Genomic DNA, 15,997 nt, shown 5'->3' on the forward strand with positions numbered 1-15,997 from the left:
CAAAGTTGCAAAAAAGTGACTTGAGGTTGGGTCATTCAAAGTGACCTGGTGACCTGACCTTAAAAGGTAGGAGGTTCAAACTTGCACACCATGTGTAAAATTGATGAGGTTATAGTCATACCAAATGTCGCGGCGCTACGCGCCGCGGTTTTCCCGCTATTCGCGAAAAACCTCAGGGGGGGCGGATATCCGCCCCCCCCGTCGGTGCGCGGGTTAATATAGGAGTGATAGTAACTTTTGTTCATAACTAATGTAAAGGTTATATTATTTATAACTTTTTCTAGAACCATTCATAGAACCAAGAAAAAACGATATTACGTGTTTTAAAGTCTTTGATATACAATTTTAGTAATATAAGAGTGATAGTAACTTTGTCCATAACGTGTAAAAGTTATATTATATATAACTTTTTTTAGAACCATATTGCGCAAAACACGCAAACCCGCAAAAAACGCACGCAGAAAACGCATAGTTTCGCCAGGCCTTAACCCTCGCCGGCACAGACCATTTTGCATCCTTCGACGGCACAAGGGGGGGGGGGGGTACGATTGTTACGATTACACACAGCGTTACGATTGAAGATGATAACTAGTTCGGCTAATCCATATAGGTAAGGTATAGGTTCATTGCTTCCTTATCAAGTACCTATCAACCCCATTTACCAAGACAAATCTGAAATCAGTGGCCTTGCATGCCTGGGCTAAAAGGGCGATAGAAGCTGACTCAAATATCATTTTGGGCTCAAAAACGTCAATTTTCAGTGGCCACCGGACGGCAGTGCTTGGCCCCAGGCAACGACGTTTGCATTTTATTTACGCATTGACGTTTGCACTAAGCGTAGACTGGCCTTCTTCCTATGTCATGCTACTGTAAGTACACGAAACTCGGAGCTGGCGCCCATATAGTCGCAGCTTTGAGCTTAGTGAATACCTACTTCAGTTCTTCAGTTAGTTGTAAAAAGTTTCGTTTGATATTTTCTCCTTTGGAACAGTACATAAGCTTTGAAGGTCAACTTTTCTAGCATCACCGTCAGACCCGTTATGAAAAAAGGAAATCGAGAAGATCCCTCCAAAGTCGAATAGTAGGCGGACACCCTGTCACGAGCGTCATTCCCAGGAGTGTTTGCTGAAGACGTCCCGCTACCTGGCCTGGATGGCAATCGCCCGAGGGCAGTGCTCAGGTGCACGGTGCGCGAGCGACGCCACGCCACGGAGCGGCCGCCAGTGGTCGACGGGCGCTGCTGGGCGGCGGGCGGTGCAGGACCAGCACGGGACACTGGACACCCATAGCTGGGCGGTGCGACAGTCACTGGTCGCCGACCGGCAGTCACCGAGTGACGGTCACCCAACTTCGAGTGACCGGTCACTGGACTTCGAGCGACGGTCACCGGCAACCGAGTGACGGTCACCAGCCTCTGGCTGCAGGCCAGCGCAGTGCGTGGACATGGAGCTCAGAAAGGCAAGTACTAATTAAATATAAGTCGTCGGATTTACAGGCATGCTGGAGCGAAATCGTCTAAGTGATCGCGCAGGTTATTGAACCACGATGTAGCTCTCAGCGTACCTGTTTGTAGAAAAGAGGAACGGTTTAGTAGCCTGGTCATTTTTTCCTTGATATGAAGTATGCCATACCAATTTCTCTGATTCCTGTCTGCGGCTAAAATAAGGTTAACCCGCGCCCCACTGGGGTCTGCGTATAACACGCCCTACTGGGGGGGGGGGGGGGGGCTATTCATAGCCCCCCCCCTCCTAACTCCGAAACTACTGGGCTGATCGTCAAAATTCAAACGGCGTCTGATAGCACCGGAAAAACTGTCGAGCGAAACCTAATTTCATTGACCTCGAGGTCACCGATGACGTCACAGGTCAGGTCAAAGTAAAAATTATTAGCATTTTGGTTTGTTCACGTTTTGGGCTCTGGCCGCCGTCCTACAAGTCAGATCAGGCTCATTTTTGGTTCACACACTCGTGAACAGATGCTCTAGATACCCTGAGGGTACCAAACTTGTAATTTGATTTTCAGGTCAAGGTCAGGTCATCACAGGTCACGAAAATATTATGTCATGCGTCGGTCACGTGACACATGTTTTATGGTCCATTTAGGCCAAAGATTTCGAATTTGATGTCGTCTGTGTCATTCGAGGTCATTTTGAGTCAAATTTAGCTTAGGTCAGGTCACTTTCAGGTCAAAAAAGGTCAAATTTTGAAGTTATAATTTTTCAACAGAAAAGGTGTCTATTGGATGCAGTTTGAGCTCAGGAACACGATGGTGCTATTTATATTGGCGTACAATGTCAAATACGTGGTGAAAAGTTGATTTGAAAAATTAATAATTGTGAATTTTTTGCAATAATGCGTATAACTTGGCCATTTTTGAAGATATTTAGCTGAAACTTGCTAGAGTTAGTCATAATAACGCGTTCTATCACATATATTCCGGTTTTTTCGAAAAGTCAAAAACTTTTTGGAAAAAATGTAAAAATGTAAATTTTGAATTTTATTATATAAAATTTTCGAAATTTTCAAAATTTCGAAAATCCGAGATAGCAGTTTGATAGCGCAGTCAATTCTGAGTCCTCTCATGCAAAGAAATTGGATCTAGCTTAAAAACTGAGCCCTTGGGAGCGATTGCCGTGGTTCGATGTTTTGCGTCGAAATCGGCCGAACATGACGTCACTCTGACGTCATTTCCGGCCGACCTATGGTAGCTACGAAGTTCAAATTTTGACACAAGGTGTCAAATTGATGCAGCCGAAGGTACTGAAAGTTTGGCGTCGATACGTCAAGCGGTTTGGAAGTTATTGCAGAAAAACGGGAGGGGGGGGCTATAAATAGCCCCCCCCCCCAGTGGGGCGCGGGTTAACCCTCGCCCGCACATGGGGGGGGTGGTTGCCACCCCCCCCCCAGGCAGTCTTTCTGCTCTGCACTCAACATTTTTAGAGCTAGAAGGCTGATTTTCCGTATAGCTGCTCCTCTATCCTTTCTTGATGTCCACTGAAAATTTCAAGTTTCTGTGATTTTTGGTTTCGGAGATATGACCTTGTTTTTCAGGTCATGTCATGACCCAAATGGCCAATTCTCAACATCTTGCGTTTGCCATGGGCCTTGTGAGCTTTTGACACCCTGATTTCGGCCTTTTTTACCAGTCTTACCTCCCACCTATCATGGAACATGTTGTTCGACGATGTACAGGGGTCAAGGTCAGGGTCAAGGTCAACCTAGGTCATCTAAGACAATTGCGTTTTAGCAAGCTGAATTTACATTTTGTGAAGTTTTTTTTTACTGCATTTTTGGTAAAAGCTTCTCAGATCATGATTTCATGTGATATGGACCCAAAAACAATCGGTGCACACATCAGTATACACACAGACACACACAGACATACAAACACATATAATTGACCTTGACCTAACTTGACCTGAAATGACCTCAGCAGCAAAATTCTGGTCGGATAGTGTGACGAAGAGGTTCTAGCTGGCTTGGCACCAGAAAACAGCATCGTCATCGGTATTTGATAAGCAGCGCACTTGATATCCAACGGTGACCCAAAACAGCAACATTTTTTAGTTTGACCTGACCTGGAAGGTCAATGACTGACCTGAGAAGGTAAAACTGGGTATCATTGGATTCGTCTCTTCCCAAAGAATCTTTTTGGTCTTTACTGCTAAGCTCTATCTCCAACAGGAACGAAATGGCGCGGGGGGGTGGCAACCACCCCCCCCATGTGCGTTCTAGGATGGGAAAATGGCATGTGCGGGCGAGGGTTAACAAAGCTTCTCATACTCGTGTAGCACACACACACACAAGCCCTCAATAACGTACCTTTAGTTTTAAGATTTTGCCTAGTTTGTTTGTGTGTATAAAGTACCTAGCTGTAACTGACTTTTCCGAGTCACGAGTAGCAGTGCAGACAATGCGTTTAACAAGACACTGTTTTCGAAGGTGTGCACATACAATTGCTCAGATGAGAGCACAAACTTTAATTCAGCCGTACATGATAGTGGTCGGTTTTAAAAGATTATAATGATTATGTAGGTATGCATAATTTCATAGCAGTTATTCCAAGTGTGTTTTTTACATTTCTTTCACGCTGTTTGACAAAGGTATGCATAAAGGCCGTTGTCGTAGCTGTGGAAGCCATTACTGGAATTCACCGACTGACGGGAAGTTCATAAAACATAACTACTTGCCTTCTATCAAATGATCCTATTCTAACAGCTCCACATGTTCCAATCCAATCACTTAGAAAAAAAAAAGTTATAAAAGGATTTAACATCCGAAACTCAAGCGAACGACCATCGTTATTATTATTTTGTTACCATCGCGATGCTAAGCCGAATTACCGCCGTGCCCTCTCCGCTGTCTGCCCGCTGCTGAACTCGCTGGGTGTGATACCAAATGATTATGTCCATAAGTATTTTTTATCGAAGTTATGCGGTAAAGTCGGTGATTTCCCTAGTCGCTGATCGCCGAAGCAGTGGTAGTCCGGATCGGTTACTGAGCAGTCGATTGTCGAACATCGCCATTGATGTTTCGTCTGTGGCTGAAGGAGGTGCTCCTTGATAACTATTTTTGAGTAGGGTGTGAGAAAAATTGCCAAGTTGTTTGGTGTTGTCGGAAGAAGTTGTCGGTCTACACAATTCGACCTTAACTGTGGTGAAGATATATTGAATGCAAACTTCGCTGGGGTCGTGTGGCATACGTTTTGTCATTGATGCGGCATGTCATTGTCATGTCATGTCATTTGTCATTAACTCACTGGTTAATTTGCTCCTGCAGGCAATGCGCTTCTGCCATCTGAGCCGCAGCACCTCCACCCGTGTCATCATCATCGGCGCCATCATCATATGGGCGGCCATCTTCAACATGCTGACCTACAGGCGGCCGGCGACGGTGGTCGAGCTGCGCTCGGTGGCGCAGCCGCCGGCTGGCTGGTCGCAGTCGCGCCGGGTGGTACACGACAGTGCCCGAGTCAGAGAGCCGGTCAAGGAGAGGGTGGAGCCGGCCAGAGCACACACCGGACAGCTGGCCGAATCTCACGCGCCACTCAGCTGCTTCACGTGAGTCGCGTCGTGATTGCATTGTTCACGGTGGAGAGAAAGCGGCACAAGAACGATGGATGTCGACGTTGCCTGTCATGCGGCGTCGGCGAAATTTATGCGCTGGGAATGTGCTGAGAGGTGATCAGAGTCCGCACCGCTATACGAGCCCAGACAGCCGCGTGGGCATTTTGTGCATCGTCATCATCATGACTGGTAATCCCACTGGCGGATAAAGAAGGCGGTCTTGGACGCTACGGGGGCGTCCCTCCCAGATAAGCTCCTCCAAATTCCAAAAACTCCTCGACTTTCTATTTTACGCACTACTGTTAAATAAAACTTTCTGTAATCAAAATTGTTTAGTTTTATTTCCATTTCTAAAGAATTGTAACTTTTCGTCAATTTCGGGCGCTGGAGGGGGAGGGGGAGAGAAAAATTTGTTCGAAAACCTTTTGGATCATCTAGTGGATAAACTAACCCCCGAAATTTTACTTGAACATTATGTTCGGAGGCTAAAGAGAGTGATTGTGCTGCGGGAGTGGTGCTCGTACAGGTGTTGGAGAATATTACTTTGCCTAAATGGCGAGACATCAAGTAAATGAAAGAATCGATTAATCACAAATTTAATAACTGTACTTTTAAAGGTACATAGGATGTAATTTTGAGCCGGTCACTTCTTATTGGCTGGCACAAAAGGCGAAAACTTCCTGCCCAATCCCATTTTTATGTAAAGGTAATAATGAAGGTGAGTTTTTTTTCAGGGATCTCTCCAAACCCGAGGACAGGGTCTTTAACAATGAAGAGAAGGCCATGTTCCGCTACCTGTTTGACTGGCCGGAGGTACCGACCAGCTCCTGCAAACGCATGTTCAAAATGGGCGGCCTGGCCAGCGGCAAGGGCTGCCTGACCGACGGCGACAAGCACGTCTGTCTCGACGAGCCGCTCTCGTTGGCGGCTGCCCACGACGACTGCCTCATCTACTCGTTCGGCATCAACTACGACTGGAGCTTCGACGAGGCCGCCAGGGCCTTCGGCTGCGAGGTGCACTCGTTCGACCCCAGCATCGACTACCCCGAGGGCAGACGCTCGGACGGCATCACCTTCCACCACTTCGGCATCGGCCGCAACAACCACACGAACGTGTACGGCTGGCAGATCTACACCCTCGACCAGATCATGGACATCCTCGGCCACAAGGGGCGCACCATCCACTACCTCAAGATGGACGCCGAGGGCGGCGAGTTTGACATGATGGCGCAGCAGCTGCTGGACGGCGCCGGCGAATTCGTTCTCGACAAGGTCGAACAAATCGGCTTCGAGGTGCACTACCGGCTGGACCCTCGCCTAGAGATGGGCGACTTTTACCTGCTGGCAAACGAGACTATCCGCAGCATGCGCGAGCTCGGCTTCAACATGGTGATGTGGGAGTACAACAAGGTGGTGTGGCAGCGGTACATGTTCCCGGGAGTGGAGCGGCCCGTCAGCCTGCTCTACGAGATCCTGCTGATCAAGAACGGTCCCGACACGTGGGACCGCTCCAAGAGAGGACGCCGACAGAGGGAGGCGGCGGCTGCAGCGGAACAAGCGGCGGCAAAGGCAGCAGCTTCTGAAGCGGCAGCGGCCAGCCGGCGGCGGTAAACTATGTGATATTCTGCCAGGGCTGGGCGATGGGTAGTGGGAATGTTATGCATTGTGTTGCAGTAAACCCACCACACGTCTTCAGATAAATGACTGTGTGTGTGTAGGTTGCAATCGTGATGCCGTTCTCGAATATGTACGTGGTTGTTGCAAAGCGTTGCTGTTGTCCCCGACGTGACGGTAGGTTACAATCGCGATGCTATTCAGGGAACATGTGTGTGTCGTTATGTGTGTTGGAATGTTGTTGACCATTATGTCCGGACTTTAGTATACATAGATCACAATCCTATACGTTTAACACAATCCTGGGTCATGAGTGCTGTACAGGTTCCTGTTAGGAAGATATTTGGGACGCCTGAGACCTCCCTTGATGCAATTTGACATTTGTCCAAATATGATGCCTGCGTATTATTTTTGTTTGTTAAAAAAATGGCTGTAATAAACTTGGAAAGATGCCTCGATTTATGCTTCTCGATCGATTAGATTAGCTGGACTCAGCTGCGATCGTACTACGAACGAGCTTCTGTCCATCGCATTACATTTCAATACCTATTCAATTCAATACGTAGTTCAAATTGGTAACAAATACACTTTAAAGTGACCATCGAGAATTAGTTAATACCATTGAAATCCCGTGTTCGTACTAATTCGTAAACAGAAGCTTGTAAAAGCTGGTAAAAGTCACAGCGACTCGCGTTGCCTGCTGGAAGCTCGGCCCGATCTCCCACTCTCCAGCCACATCGCTGCTACAAATGTGGGCCACCGCGTGCTGCACCGGCAGGCATTGACCGCCCTGCAGCGCGCCTGGCCGCGCCGGCCCGACACCGTTACAGGAGAAACGGTCGGTTTTTGTTACCATCGAGAGCCGGCAGTGACCGGCATGTTTTGCCGTCGGCCTCACGGAGCGAGGGTGGTTGATTTGAGTGATGCACGTAGATACGGTCGTGCTCTATTTCCATTTAACTTAGTGTTATAGTCTTGTGTAAATATACCTTTTCGCCTTTTGTGTTTCAAGACTGTTTGGATTCTATTAAAATAGTAGGTACCAGCCGCGAAACATACATGCATATTTAAACATATGTAGTATGTACCGACATAATATTTGGATGAGAAAAACCCGCGCGTGATGAACAATACCTAAAAACTTTGTTTTTTTGTTTGTTTTGTTGGGTTAGGCCCTTTCGATCTGACGAGACCATTTCAGGGCCGTAAGGATAATAGGAAATAGGGGAAATAGTTTGAAATTGGTCTGGGTGAGCAGTGAGCACCCTGGTTAGTCGCCGGGGCTGAGCCCGTCCAGAGTACAGACCGACCAGCCTCCCAAGCACTCACTGCACCCAGCCACGGGCGTGCTCTTACGAGCCATCCCGCATGGGATAAAGTTGCCCGTTCAGCCCGGAGCAGGAGTGTGAGGCGTGGAGGAGAAGGATTGGTCTGCCCAGGAGATAAAAGACAGGAAACAGAAGACCTAAAAAGGCGCTGCCAGATAATTTACCGATTCCCTGATGTGCGTTCTCACCACGTTTCGTCATCTCACCACGTACCACTGCCTGTTCCGCTCTCATACGCATATCATCGTGCGTTGACCCAGTGCGCGTGCGGCATTGCGTTACAGGCGCCCTCGGGTCATAACGGTCGGCCGACCAGGGCGAGCTGACCCCACAGATAGGCGCTCGCTCCGGCCCGGAGGTTCACTGAACGCACCCGGCTGACCTCAACTGGCATGCGCCCACAAGGTGCGCCCCGGGCAGCGCTCTCCGATCCGCATACACACACGCACGCACACAGACGCACGCAGGTCGGACGGTGCTGGCCATGTTTGGTTTACCGTTCGATGAGCTGTCGGATGTGAGATCTGTTTGAGGAATTATAATGAGGAGATCCTGGATGGCCGTATAATGCGTATGTTGTCCTTAGTACCTATGTAGGTAGTACCGGTATATGACCAAGCGTGTCGAATTAAATGCATACTTTTTGTTTGAAAAAGGTTAGCTTGGGGTGCTGACTGTTGAGCTCATCAGATTACCAAGCTGGCCAAGTGAGGTCATATTAGCCGTTTTCACAACGGTCTATCCGGCGAGTGCACCTGATTTGACCAAATCTGCACCTAATCTCTTTTACCGCAAATATCTTCATTTTACGAGTTTATTCATGGGTGAAACTTTGACATTACCATTGGGGTCCCAAACGTCCAAGGGGGCCTCCATTTAGTGGGGGGGCCTCCAAGCAATCAGGGGCCTCCAATCGTGGAAGCGGTAATTTACGAACCACGCCAGGGCCTCCTCTAAGAAATTTTCACTGGGGGACCAGAGGCTCAGAAGCCAAACCGAGGGTACCCCCAAATCCAGTTTTCTCATCGGATTTAGGCCACTTATTTTTCGTCACAGCTCGGATGCCATGATTTAATTTTTTAATATTAATAAAGAAATTTGTCTCTCCGTGGCCAAGTGGATAAAAGCGCCGGAATTCGACACTTAACCGGAAGTGAGAGCCCGGTTCAAGCCCCGGTGCGGGCGGCCACATTTAGCTCCTACGTGTAATGGCGTGCGTGTCTGTGGCAGGGGCCGCACAGAAGCCAGGTAACGTGAGTGAGCGGAGGGGACCGTGTCCCACTGTCCAGTCGTGAGGGCACGTTAAACGTTCGGACAAAATTCTGCCATACAACTGGAATTGCGCGATCGGGCGATGGGGTCTGGGTCAGCACAACAAGCTATGCTTAGTGCGGGCTCTGATTCCTCAAATCCGCCCATTCAGCCATTCGGACTAAATTTATTTAAAAAAAAAAATGGTAGGTCACCTGACCCTAATGGTGGTTCCAGGCCAGCAGGGTGACATTGTATGTAAATTTCCCCTGCGGCGTCCGAAATCGACGAAAAATTATGGCTTTTTCACTTTCGACAATAAAACAAAATGCCTTTATTATAAAAACGAATTTAACGGCACAGCATTGCGCAAGGAATCTAACCGACCCCAGAAATTGTGAGGGTTAACGCTCGCCCGCACCTGGGGTGAGGGTTGCCACCCCCAAGTTAGTTTTTTTCTGCTCTACACAAAACATTTTAAAACATTTGAACATTTTAAAAGCTAGAAACCTGATTTTTTGTATAGCTGCTTTTCTGTCTTTTCTCAGCGTCAATTGAAAATTTCAAGTTTCTGTGGCTTTTGGGTTTGGAGATATGCTTGTTCTTCAGGTCATGTCGTGCCCTAAATGACGAATACCCAATATCTTGCGTTGGCTATGGTCCCATGTGAGCTTTTGACACCCTGATTTCGTTTTTTTTTGCCAGTCTTACCTCCCACCTATCATTAAACATGTTGTTCTGCGATGTAGGTACATACAGATGTCAGGGTCAGGGTCAAGGTCAACCTAGGTCATCTAAAATTGTTGCGTTTTAGGCAAGCTGAATTCACTTTTCGTGAAGTGTCTTTGACTGCATGTTTAGTAAAAGCTTCTCAGTTCATGATCTCATGTAATAGGCAGGGACACACAAATCAATCTGTGCACACATCAGTACATACACAGACATACACAGACATACAAACACATATCATTGACCTTGACCTAACTTGACGTGAAATGACCACAGCCAGCAAATTAGTCGGATAGTGTGACAAAGAGCTGTTCTAGCTGGCTTGGCACTAATACGGCAGCGTCATCGGTATATGAGGGGTTGGCCCGCTGCTTGTGTAGGCATTTTATCGACATCACCACAATTTTTTCTTACAAGATTTTAAGCTTTGCGGTCAAAAGCAACATATTCTTTGGGAAGAGACGAATCCAATGATACCAAATTTTACCTCATCAGGTCAGTCATTGACCTTCCAGGTCAGGTCAAACTAAAGAATGTTGCTGTTTGGGGTCACCGTTGCCCGTTGGAATATCACGTGCGCTGCTCATCATATACCGATGGGCGATGACGCTGCCGTATTGTGGTGCCAAGCCAGCTAGAACCTCTTTGTCACACTACCCGACCAGGTTTTTGCTGCTGAGGTCATTTCAGGTCAAGTTAGGTCAAGGTCAATGATATGTGTTTGTATGTCTTGTGTGTGTCTGTGTGTATACTGTTACTGATGTGTGCACAGATTGTGAATGTGTCCCTATAGCATGAGATCATGAACTGAGAAGATTTTACCAAAAATACAGTCAAAGAAACTTCACGAAGTAAATTCAGCTTGCCTAAAACGCAATATTTTTAGATGACCTAGGTTGACCTTGAACCTGACCCTGGCATCTCTACATCATCGAACAACATGTTCCATGATAGGTGGGAGGTAAAACTGGCAAAAAAGGCCGAAATCAAGGTTCAAAAGCTCACAAGACCCATAGCCAAAGCAAGATATTGGGCATTTGTCATTTGGGTTATGACATCACCTGAAGAATAAGGTCACATCTCCGAAACCAAAAACCACAGAAACTTGAAATTTTCAGTGGGCACTAAGAAAAGAATTAGAGAAGCAGCTATACAAAACATTTGGTTTCTAGCAATCAAAATGTTGAGTGCAGAGCAGAAAAACTACCTGGGGGGTGGGGGTGCCAATCACTGTCCCCCCCCCCATGTGCGTGCGAGGATTAAATAATTTGAATATCAGGAAAACAGTTTATTCAAACAGGTATTCCAACAGAGTCCCGCTTTTTTATAGATGACCTCCGATTTTTGTAGCATCTCGAGTACCTACGTAGTACGTAAGTTGCCCAGGGGGCCTCTTATTTGTAGGTACAGTACAGAGAGCCTCCTATTTCGACTACTTGCACAGAGAGCCTCCTACTTCGACTACTTGCACAGAGAGCCTCCTTTTTGTACATACAGCTAAGCTCCTACAGGTCGAGCGCCGGTCTTCTATTTGTACGTACAGAGAGCCTCCTACTGTTACGGAGGGCCTCCTATTTGTCTAGGGGGCCTCCTATTGGTTAATGGCGCCTCCTATTTGTCCAAGGGGCCTCCTATTCGTCTAGGGGGCCTCCTATTTGTCCAGGAGGCCTCCTGTTTGTCCAGAAGGTCCCCTGTTTATCCAGGGGGCTTCTTTTTTCCAGGGGGCTTCCTCTTTATCCAGGGGGCCTCCTACGTGTTCAGGGGCCTCCTATTTGTCCAGGGGCCTCCTATTTATCCAGGGGTCTTCTCTTCGACCAGGGGTCTCATGTTTGTGCAGGGGTCTCCTACTTGTCCAGGGGCCTCCTTTTTTGAAGGGCCTCCATTTTATTAAGGGAGCCTTCTATTTGTCCAGAGGGCCTCCTATTCGTACAGAGGGCCTCTAGCTCCTACTTGTCCATGGGGCCTCCTATTTGTTCAAGAGGCCCCTATTTGTACAGGGGGCCTCCTATTTGTCCCGGGGCCTCATATTTGTCCAGGGGCATCCTATTTGTCCAAGGGACCTGCTATTTTTCTAGGGGGCCTCCTATTTGCCCAAGAGGCCTCCTATTTGTCCAGCGGGCCTCCTACTTGTTCAGGGGGCCTCCTATTTGTCCAGGGGGCCTCCTATTGGTTAAAGTAGCCTCTTATTTTCCAAGCGGCCTCCTATTTATCCAGGGGCTCCTATTTTAGGGGGCCTCCTCTTTATCCAGGGGCCTCCTTCTTGTTCAGGGGGCCTCCTATTTATCCAGGGGCCTCCTATTTGTCCAGGGGGCATTCTAATTGTCCAGGGGGCCTCCTTTTGTGAAAGGGGCCTCCTATTTGCCCAGGGGCCTCCTTTGGTGAAAGTGGCCTCCTTTGGTGAAAGTGGCCTCCTATTTGTACAGAGGGCCTCCTACTTGTCCATGGGGCCTCCTATTTGTTCAGGGGGCTTCTTATTTGTACAGAGGGCCTCCTATTTGTCCATGGGGCCTCCTATTTGCCTAGGGGCCTCGTATTTGTCCAAGAGGTCTCCTGCTTGTCCAGAGAGCCTCCTATTTCTCCAGGGGGCCTCCTATTTATCCAGGGAGCCTCCTATTTCTCCAGGGGGCCTCCTGTTTTCCGGGGGCCTCCTACTTGTTCAGGGGGCCTCCTACTTGTTCAGGGGGCCTCCTACTTGTTCAGGGGGCCTCCTACTTGTTCAGGGGGCCTCCTACTTGCTCAGGGGGCCTCCTATTTGTCCAGGGGCCTCCCATTTGTCCAACAGGGCCTCCGATTTGTCCAAGGGGCCTCCTATTTATACAGAGAACCTTCTATATGAACATCGGGCCTCCGTTTGTAAAGAAGCTGGTGCTCTCGGGGGCCTCCACTATTGGGGTCCCAAAATGACAATTGAGGTCCCAAATGTTCGCATTGGGGTCCCACATGGGACCTCAAAAGTATACAAAGTTACACCCATGAGTTTATTTCAGTGTTTTAATCGATGATGCTCTCTGATAATACGACAAAGCAGGCATATAAACAATTAGTGCAACCCTAGCTGATAGCTACTAAGAGACACACTGAACCTGATTTGACCAAATCTGCACCTGATCTGCACCAGATGTGCACCAAATGTGTACCAGATGGCCGTCGTGAAAACGGCTACTGCCCATCAATTGATTCGGCAGGTCTTCTCAAGTTCACTGGTGGTTTACTGACACGCTACAGCCCCTCGCCGACACAGGGGGGGGGGTTGATGCAACCCCCAAAGGTTTTTCGCGCAGAACTCGCGTAAAAAGCAGCCGAATGCGACACAACTTTCAGGACCCTCGCATTTATAAATTGAATCTAGCTAAAAAACTGAGCTCTTGGGAGCGATTCCCGTGGTTCAATGTTTTGAGTCGAGATGATGAGATCGGCCGAACATGACGTCACTCTGACGTCATTTCCGGCCGACCTATGATAGATACGAAGTTCAAATTTTGACACAAGGTGTCAAATTGATGCAGCCGAAGGTACTGAAAGTTTGGCGGCGATACGTCCCTATTGCAGCAAACGGGAGGGAGGCTATGAATAGCCCCCCCCCCCCCCGAGTGGGGCGCGGGTTACCGTTAAGTGACGTCATGTCACGACATTTTCGCCTAAAAAACAGCAAAACTTCAAACGCCGCTAACATCTTCATTTTTAAAGGAATCAAGACGTGACAAAAACGTTATACGTGCTTCTACTTTGTCTATCAAATGGCTATCTCGTTTTTATGGCAATGTTGGATTTTGGCCCTTGAAAAACTGATTTTTTGGGGAAAATGATTATAAAATCCAAAATTTTGAGTGTATTGAGAAACTGGAATATATATCAGAGAAGTGGTCTCATGTGCACCTACATACCAATTTTTAGAAGAATCGGTTCAAAAATGTGGGAGTTATTCAAAATTTAATGACGTCATGACACACATTTTTTTGAAAAATGATTTTTTGGACGTTTTAGACCTCGTACGGAAACAAAAATAACACCATTCGATTTGCCGTGAAAAAACTGCATCAGATAGACACCTTTTTAGGTCTGAACAACCAACTTCAAAATTTGACCTCACTTGACCTGACCTCAGCTTACCTCGACCTGAAATTTATCAAGACGTGGACCATATCGCTTATTGAGTGTGCCTATTTAATTCTATGAATAAAATGACCCATAAAACATGTGTCGCACGTGTCCTTTCTATATTTCGTTTTTGGTGACCTGACCTGACCTTGACCTTGACCTTGACCTTGCATGATATTGTATGCAACGGCTATTGTCTTGGTAGCCTAAGAACACGTTTTGGGCAACCAGTCTCAGTCCATTCTTCGGCAACTACGGTGCAAGGCCGATACTGTAGAAACTTGCATTTTGTACCATTGACCTGACCTCTGACCTACTTAATCCTATTAGTGGCAGGGGGGGGTTGTTTTTATCCACCCCTCAGGTTTTTCGGGAATATCTCCGAAACCGCTGAAGCTACGATGCTGAAATTTTCTGACGTTTCCTAAAACTAAATTGGGCACATTCCCTGAAAATTTCAAGTTCATAACTTTACCAGGGGCGGCTCCAGAGCACTGGGAATTGGGGGGTCCTATTCGTGAAGCGAGTCATTTGGGCGAAGATCACGATGCTGCACCAGTTTTACGAACAGTGAATGAAAGGTATCATGTGATAACATATACAAAGTTATTGTGCATCCTCTTTTGACACGTTTTTGCTATAATAGGCGGATCCAGGCGTCCAAAAAGGGGGGTTATTTTTTACCTCCCAACATATGTGCCCTGACACCGCCTATGCATGACCAATACAATTTTAGTCGTTCTCTCATAAGAAAATTGTAACATAACAAGACCATTGCCACCCTTTTTAGAAACAGCATCAACAAAAACCTTATTTACTATACTTTTTGTGTACCCCCAATCTCAATGATCTGTATCCGCCTATGATTTTTGAAAATGCATATTTTTAGGATCCATGTGAATTCCTGGTTCATTCTCTATCGATCGGCAAAAGTTGCGTTAAGATTGGTTCAGAAACCTGGCCGTGATAAACAGTCTAAAATGTATCTGCAATTTGCCCGTTTTTACCCCCCTTTACCCCCCTATTGACATTTTTAATTTTTTTTAGAAATGTAGATCTCGTTGAGCCAAATCGAATGCCGTTTGAATTTTGAAAATCGGCCGGTTAGATCTCGAGATATCAAGGGGGGGTCGTAAACAGCCCCCCCCCCCCCTGCCACTAATATGGGGTAGCCAGGAGCCTGCCACTAATAGGGTTAAGCAAAAACAAATCGGCTCTTAAGATCCGCCTTGTTGAGAGCTTTCGATTGCCGTTTTCCCCGTCTTTCTACGACCATCGGTTCGGAAGTTAGACAGATGGGGAGCAGAATCTGTTCCCCCCCCCCCCCCAGCAGGGCGCGTATGGCTGAAAAGCCCAGCGGGGCGCGGGCTAAGTTCGCATTGTGTCAAATATGTCAATTACCACTCACCACCACGGTATAGTAGGTTTAGGTATGTCTCGAAAGAACTATATAGAAGGTGGCAATAGAAGTCAACGACTGAAAGCCGCCAACTGCTAAGAAAACAGCGGAATGTAAACGTCCTTTGCCTGCAGAACATTGGTGGATTTACATTGCATTAAAAAAATACCCGCAGACTTCATAGCGTCGCTTGTGACACGTCTAGTGTATCCGTTGATGACTGTGCGTCTGCGTCTGCATGCATCTACTCTAGCGTTAGGGCAGAACCACTGTGTGCGACATTTCCACAGTCTGCTTAGAGTTGCGTCTGCCAGACAGAAAAGGGTGCCACTTCTTCACTGGAAGATGGCCATGAATGTCGTGTTTGGTGTGAACATCTCGCTTTGTTAGCGCTTCATCGTGACATCTACCTCATTTTGTGTTAGCTTGAAGTTACCCAGCCATGATAGCAGCAAGAAGACAATGCTCGTCACTGATACGTTTATTTTTAACATGGCTATATTACAAACACCC

At 47.3% G+C, this 15,997-nt stretch overlaps 1 protein-coding gene across 1 annotated transcript; it reads left to right on the forward strand.

Annotated features, from left to right (window-relative positions):
- Positions 1-1,210: 1,210 nt before the first annotated feature.
- LOC122394298 lies at positions 1,211-7,137 on the forward strand. The gene is made up of 3 exons (XM_043391056.1): positions 1,211-1,458; positions 4,779-5,059; positions 5,800-7,137. Exons 1-3 carry the CDS (start codon positions 1,444-1,446, stop codon positions 6,674-6,676), a joined length of 1,173 nt encoding a protein of 390 aa, XP_043246991.1. The 5' UTR covers positions 1,211-1,443; the 3' UTR covers positions 6,677-7,137.
- The last annotated feature ends 8,860 nt before the right edge of the window (positions 7,138-15,997 follow it).

Source organism: Amphibalanus amphitrite, unplaced genomic scaffold (genome assembly GCF_019059575.1).
Source record: "Amphibalanus amphitrite isolate SeventyFive unplaced genomic scaffold, NRLGWU_Aamphi_draft 000583F_arrow, whole genome shotgun sequence".
Lineage (NCBI taxonomy): Eukaryota > Metazoa > Arthropoda > Thecostraca > Balanomorpha > Balanidae > Amphibalanus > Amphibalanus amphitrite.

What these genes read in the sequence shown, in the direction of transcription:
- LOC122394298 (XM_043391056.1), top strand. An exon ending in GCGCCACTCAGCTGCTTCAC is followed by an intron (nt 5,060 to 5,799) that starts GTGAGTCGCGTC and finishes GTTTTTTTTCAG; the next exon opens with GGATCTCTCCAAACCCGAGG.